The following is a 6,776-nucleotide window of genomic DNA, read 5'->3' as shown; positions in this document are numbered from 1 at the left end:
ACCTATTCTACCCAATTACAAAATAGTCCATCCCCTGAACATTGGAAATTCTAATACTGTAGGACTAAAATAGGATATGGAGGAAAGCTCAAGAATTTAGATACACATTCTGCCTCTTTCTCTTTGTTCCCTTTTCTTTGTCCCCATCCTTCTCACTGTAAACAGGTGAGGATTCTCAAGTGTAGGGTTGTCACACTCCCTTTAGCTCTGGGCTCTTGCTCATCCACAAATGAGCTGAGGAAACTAAAGTAGCTAATGTCCCAGAGAAGCAAACACATCCTACATTTTGCTCCAACTTTGATTTTTACAAGGAAGATGGAGATAGTCTTCTCCAGAAAGAGAAGATTTTATTCATGCTTGTGCAGAGCAGACTTTCTTGAGAATGATGATAAAACCATCTGACTTAATGACTTTACACTTTAATTTACCACAACTGCCTCCTCTCAAAGGTTCTCTGTTAAGCAGAGTTTGGCTTGCCTCTTGATGACTTGAAGAGGGATCCGAGAGCACAACAGAAAGGGCATGTGTGTTTTCTGGTGTGTAGGCAAATGGGCCAGTTTTTGCACGACCTGGCTAACTCAACCCAATGCAGCACAGCTAACAGAATCCTTACAATCCATTGGTTCTTAACTGCAGCTGGAGGATGGGAGGGGAAGAAAGAGTTCTGTTTATTTGTTTAACATGTAGAAATAAACAACTATATAAATAGCCAATAAATAGCTGTTTTATTTCTTATGAAAACGACAAACAACCTTCAACTGTTTTCTCCTACTTAGCTGGCCATTGGCATTCCTCTTTACCTTTTAACACACACTCCTCCTAATTCCAAATGACAAGCAAAAGGAAGAGGTGGAAAACACACCCAATAAGAATCCAAAATCTGAATGAAGATATTTTTCAACAGAAGATATACAAAGAGCAACAAAATGAGAGTCACAAAATGATATTCTTTAGGGCTTCAACGAGCACAGCCGGTAATAAATAACTGCATTGAGAAGCCATTTGTATTTTTAATGTTTGTCTAACTCTAAAATTCAAATACTCTGGCTTCCTAAATACATTCCATATTTTATTTTTTCATTAATTTTTAAAGATTTTATTTATGTATTTGTTACAGACAGAGAGAGAGAGAGAGCATACAAGCAGGGGGACTGGCAGGCAGAGGGAGAAGCAGGCTCCCCGCTGAGCAATGAGCCCAATGCGGGACTCGATCCGAGGACCCCGGGATCATGACCTGAGCCGAAGGCAGACACTTAACCGAATGAGCCACCCAGGAGCCCCAAAGCCAGTTTCACTTTTAATTTAGAACAGTTTTGTGGGGGGTTTTGTGGGGTTTTTGGGGGTTTTCTTCTTACTATTTTATTTATTTATTTGACAGAGAGAGAGCAGAAGCAGGGGGAGGAGCAGAGGGAGAAGGAGAAGCAGGCTCCCTGCTGAGCAGGGAGCCAGATGTGGGTCTCAATCCCAGGACCCTGGGATCATGACCTGAGCCGAATGGCAGAGGCTTAACTGATTGAGCTAGCCAGATGCCCTTTAGAACAGTTTAGAACCAGACAAGCATTTACAGAGTTATGATAACACATTTTATAAGTTGTATTTCTTGTCTCCTTTCTATATCAAATGTTATTGTGGAATTACTGTGATTTAATAAGTTTGAGATCCAAGACACTTGTGTGGGAATACTTTTTAAAATTTCCTTCTCATAATAAATTGGGTATCTGTCAAATTCTCAAGAAGACTTGCCATATTTCTGTAATATATAGTATTTGATTGAGCTTCAGGAGCCATGACTTTTTTAAAATCACTTTTCTTTATTGGAAGTGCAGGTATGGTGGTGATAATTGTATTAAGTATTAAGAGCCTTTAGTTAGGAGATCTCTATTCTTTTCCAGCAACCAACATGCTCTGGTGACCTCGAGCAGATTGCTAAATGTTATTCTGGGGGAATCTGTCAGTTAGTTTTCCTAAAGCAGATGTAGGACACTTGCCAAAGCTGTTTGGTGGCCGTTGGTAGAGGCAAGTGTAGAGGAGATGCAGGGGGTAGAGACAGGGCACGTATCCTTACACAACTACAAGATAATAAACTATAATAAAGGAAAAGCATTCCCAAATAAAAGATTAAGTGTAAAGAAATACTTAACAGCTGAAATGTGAAACACACATAAAAATGACATTGGTATCCATCAATCACATTTCAGATTAAAAGGATTAATAATACTCACTGTTTTAAAAATATAGGTCATAATCAAAAACTAATGATGTAATGTATGGTGATTAACATAACAATAAAAATTATTAAAAAAATATAGGTCATAAATTGTTAAGGTCTTTGAGAGGGACAATTAGAAAACATCTTTCAAAATTTAGATTAAGAAGTAGACTGAAAATCAATTTGTTGGATGACCTAGTTGTCATCCATGTTGCCACATACTCAATTACAAAACCAACTTACTTCACCTAAAATCAATACCAATATCTGAATTATTGAGGACTTTTTTTGCCAAAGGTTTTGTTTTGCTAGACCTCTGGCAGAGTCATTTCCCTGCATTTTTGTGAGTACTGTTCATCAAATGTCATTTAGTGATTTGCTCGAGGTCACCAGAGCATGTTGGTTGCTGGAAAAGAATAGAAAGGGGATGAAAATATACACAAGTGCATAATCATGAAAGTCTTTATTAAAGGTCTTGAGTTTTATTCCAAGTGCAATGGAAGCCTTTGGTGGTGGGGGGGTGTTCTGTGAACATTCTTTTTTTTTTAGACCATTTTGTCTGCCTACAGAGTAAAACCTCATCAGGACAGGAGGACCAGCTAGGAGACTATCATAGTGGCTTTGTTAAAATATGCTGTGGATTTGAACCAGGGTGGTAGCAAAAAGGATGGAGAGAACCAGGGAATCTTACAGGCTCTCAGGATGTACCTATCAGAGTTTGGTAACAAATCAGAGGAGAATAGGAATTAAGGGAAATGTTGGATTGGAAGATAATTTTTTAGGACTTGGTTTGAACTGCTAGGTGAGGGGTGATTTTCATGGAGACCGAAAACACTGGCATTTGGGGAGAGCAAACTCACTTCCTTAATTTGCCATTCTACACCTACCTATAGGTGAAGTTGAACATTGTTTTTTGTTTTTTGTTTTTATATTTATAACTTAGAACTCAATATGCACTCAGCAGATATTTGTGAAACATTTATTACTGAATAGGTTATCCTTTGCCCATTTTTCACTTATGTAGACCTTAAAATATGCACCCTAGACTGAAAAAAGCATCGATTTGATTCCCAGCTTCACCTTAATCACATTGCTCTGAGATATAAATTCTTCATCAAAAAAAAGGAGAAGACAGTGGATAACAATACCATCTACCTACCAGAAGTTGTTCAGAGGATTAAAAGATATATAAATATGTAAAATGCTTTGTATGTTGAAACTGTTATATATATGTTGATTATTATTATGACTACCAATAAATCAGAAATAAATTACTACTAATAACAATAATTTACAAGTTCTGCTTAAATATTATGGATATTAACTCTTGGCCTGTAAATGTTTTGCAAGTTTTCCACTTGTCATTTGTATTTTTTGTATTTTAAATCTTATGTAAAGTCTATCTTTTTCCTCATATTTCTTGTCTTTTGTCATGCTAAGAACTAGTTTTCCTCTCCTCCCATTATACACATATTTTCTTGAATTTTCTTCTTCATTTTTTTAAAAGATTTATTCATTTCTTTTATTTTTTTACTGTGTTTTAATTTTTTTATGTTATGTTAATCATTGGTTTTTGATGTAGTGTTCCATGATTCATGGTTTGCATATAACACCCAGTGCTCCACGCAGAACGTGCCCTCTTTAATACCCATCACCAGGCTAACCCATCCCCCCACCCCCCTCCCCTCTAGAACCCTCAGTTTGTTTCTCAGAGTCCATCGTCTCTCATGGTTCGTCTCCATTTTAAAGAGAGAGTGAGAGAGAGAGTGGGAACACAAGTGCATGCACAAGTGGGGGAGGAGCAGAGGGAGGGAGAGAATCTGCTGAGATCATGACCTGAGCCAAAATCATTTGTCAGACCCTACCAACTGAGCCACCCAGGCACCCCTCTTGCATTTTCTTCTAACAGTTTTATTTTCACACCTATATTATTAACATAAATAGAATTTATTTTTGTATGTTTTTCATATGCTTCCCGCCATAAATGGTTAAGTAGCTAATCTCCCCAATTAATGTATAATTCACATTACCTACTATTTTAAATGACATTTTGTAATATATTAAGTTCTCACAGATAATAAAATCCTCTTTTAAGTAACTGAAGAAAACTATACAAAAGTATTCATTACTACATTGTTTATAATAATGGAAACCTGTAACTTCTTTAACATTCATCAGTAAAGGGACTTGTCAAATTAATTATGCTTTCCCCATATATTGGAACATCACACAACCATTTAATACAATAAGGTAGATCTACATGTATTACTTACATGAAAAGAAGTCCACATTATATTGTTAAGCATAAAATAAAACAAAAACAAAAATATGCTCAAAATCAGTATTCACAGTACTGTCTCATTTTTATAAAAAAAGAAATAATAACTATAAGTAAATACAGAAACATTTACATATGCACCTGAAAACGTTTAGGAGCACAGTCACCAAAACTTAAAATACGTAGATTTATTTACAGGAGATAGGATGGGTTACATATATCTTTCACTTTTTAGAATTTAAACTTCTGTGTTGTTGGAATAGTTTTACAGACTGCATTTCCTATGAGCAGGAAACAAATAAAGGAAAAAAATCAGCTTTACCTGCAATGGCTTCATAGAGACCAGCTTTGTACCCTAAGTACTCATACTCTTCAAATCTATGAGGCCCCTCACACAGGGCTCTGCACTCTGTATCTTCATTGAAATATTCTCTGAGAGCTTGCTCAAAGTACTTGATAGCAAGCTCAAAGTCATCAGCCTCATAATGTTTAACTCCTGCACTGTAACTCTCCTGCAAAGAAGCAGACAAAAAAAAATATATATATACATATGTATTTATTTTTTCCAAAGAGCACCTGTGGGGCACTTGAATAGCAGGATTCAGGCAGACTCAGGATCATTTGGGCAGGGGGGCACTGGGCTCTTGTGTTGTGGAAGAATAATGAAGGGTTTTACTGGGAGATAAAAAGTAACTTCTCTGGCTTCAAGGAATTATAAATAAGAAAGGAGTTACCAAGCAAGCTGAATGCTGTGGCACCAGTCAATTTCATATTCTTCCTGAATACAAACATGCAAGACAATATTTTCTAACCCCATCTGAATATAGGTATGGGCATGCACCAAAAGCCAGGTAAATTGATGTGGGTGGCCATGACACATCCATTTTCCAGTCCTGGCCCAATTTAATAATATAATAATAATAATAATAATAAGGTTTCTATTGAAAATCTTCTCTTATCCTGTTCTTCAATCATCTTGGAAGTCACATGTCGGGAATGGGGATATCTCCAATTGAAAAAAAAAAAAAAGCCCTTCCAACTTATTGTGATTTCAAGTAAGCTTTCATTTAAGTGAAAAATTATGTAAATTATGTAGCTTTAAAATACCAGAATTTGAAAAGTACAGGTACAATGGAAAACCAATGGACTGGGATCTGGGAAACCACAGTATGACCTGGGCAATTCATACTGGCTTCAACTCCCATGTATAAAAACTAAAGGGTTGGAGGTAGCTCTGAGGTTTGGAGGGGGTGACAGATGTTTATATCATGTTCTCCTTTTCACCATATCATACTGCTTTTCTAAGGGCATTTTCACCTTCTCCCAATTTTTTCAACCCTGATATTGACAATATTTCATCTGAGAACTCCGAAAGCATACAACTGTTCCCATATTAGAAATCAAGAATAAACCTAAGACACCCATTCACAGGAATCTGCTTTGAGTCCAGTGAAACTGAGAATCACCTAGCTCCTTCTGGTTAGGGCAAGGAAGGGTCCCCAGCACTCACCAGATGCGGTTTGGCTTCTAGATCTACCAACTGGAGTGCTTCAACGCCTGCCATCGTTCTGTAATTCTCAATGTTCTGCTGCATTTCCATGTGCTCAGGGTTGGCCATGAAAAATGTGTGGGCTGCTTCCACTGCCTTTTCCAGCTGGTTAAGCTGGGGAGAAAAGAAGAGGACCAAATGAAGGCAAACATTTCTAACCTGGCTCAGTACTAGTCCAAGGGCTAATGGCTATAGTGGCAGGGCCAGCTTCCAGCTTCCGTTCACTATGTGCAATCTCCATACTATAAAGTGGGAGGTTAATAAACAGGGCTCCTATAATGATATGTGGATATTCAGGTTTTGGTGAAAATAGCTACATGTGCTCTATTCCAAGTTCATTCTTCTCCCACTCTTTTTTGAGCCATCTACATTTCTGGGAAATTGAATCTTTCTGCTTCTGTTTGTTTCATGATTAATCAAAACATAAAGCTGCCAAAGCTGTGCCACCTCTAATTCATATTTTTGACATTTCTTTTATTTTCTCTTTTCTTTTTGTTCCTTTTGCCTTTGATCCTGACAATGGCAGTATAAACAAACCTATGCCTTTCCAAAGGACGGGAATGAGCCTACCTCCCACTCCACTACATTTATCAGGCTTTAGAATGTGAAGAATACCAAACTAAAAGGATTAAACTGTTCCAATGCATAAGAAATGCTGGATACAACACATAAAATGCTTTACCACACTCCTTTGATTGAAATGTTTGATTCCAGACTTACAACGTTGATGCTCATTAATA

At 37.1% G+C, this 6,776-nt stretch overlaps 1 protein-coding gene across 2 annotated transcripts in view; it reads right to left on the bottom strand.

Moving 5' to 3' along the window:
- P3H2 (prolyl 3-hydroxylase 2) overlaps positions 1–6,776 on the bottom strand; it is a 169,131-nt gene that overhangs the window by 44,887 nt on the left and 117,468 nt on the right. For both annotated transcript variants that reach the window (XM_073895669.1, XM_025876766.2), the window contains exons 2-3: positions 5,998–6,150; positions 4,810–4,999 (exon numbers count right to left, since the gene is read on the bottom strand). In XM_073895669.1, the coding sequence (XP_073751770.1) occupies positions 4,810–4,999; positions 5,998–6,150 (343 nt within the window). The remainder of the gene's footprint in view (positions 1–4,809; positions 5,000–5,997; positions 6,151–6,776) is intronic.

The sequence above is a fragment of the Callorhinus ursinus genome, unplaced genomic scaffold, assembly GCF_003265705.2.
Source record: "Callorhinus ursinus isolate GAN/ISIS: 27379988/994484 unplaced genomic scaffold, GSC_fseal_2.0 scaffold1, whole genome shotgun sequence".
Lineage (NCBI taxonomy): Eukaryota > Metazoa > Chordata > Mammalia > Carnivora > Otariidae > Callorhinus > Callorhinus ursinus.
This window is presented reverse-complemented; position numbering and strand designations above follow the sequence as displayed.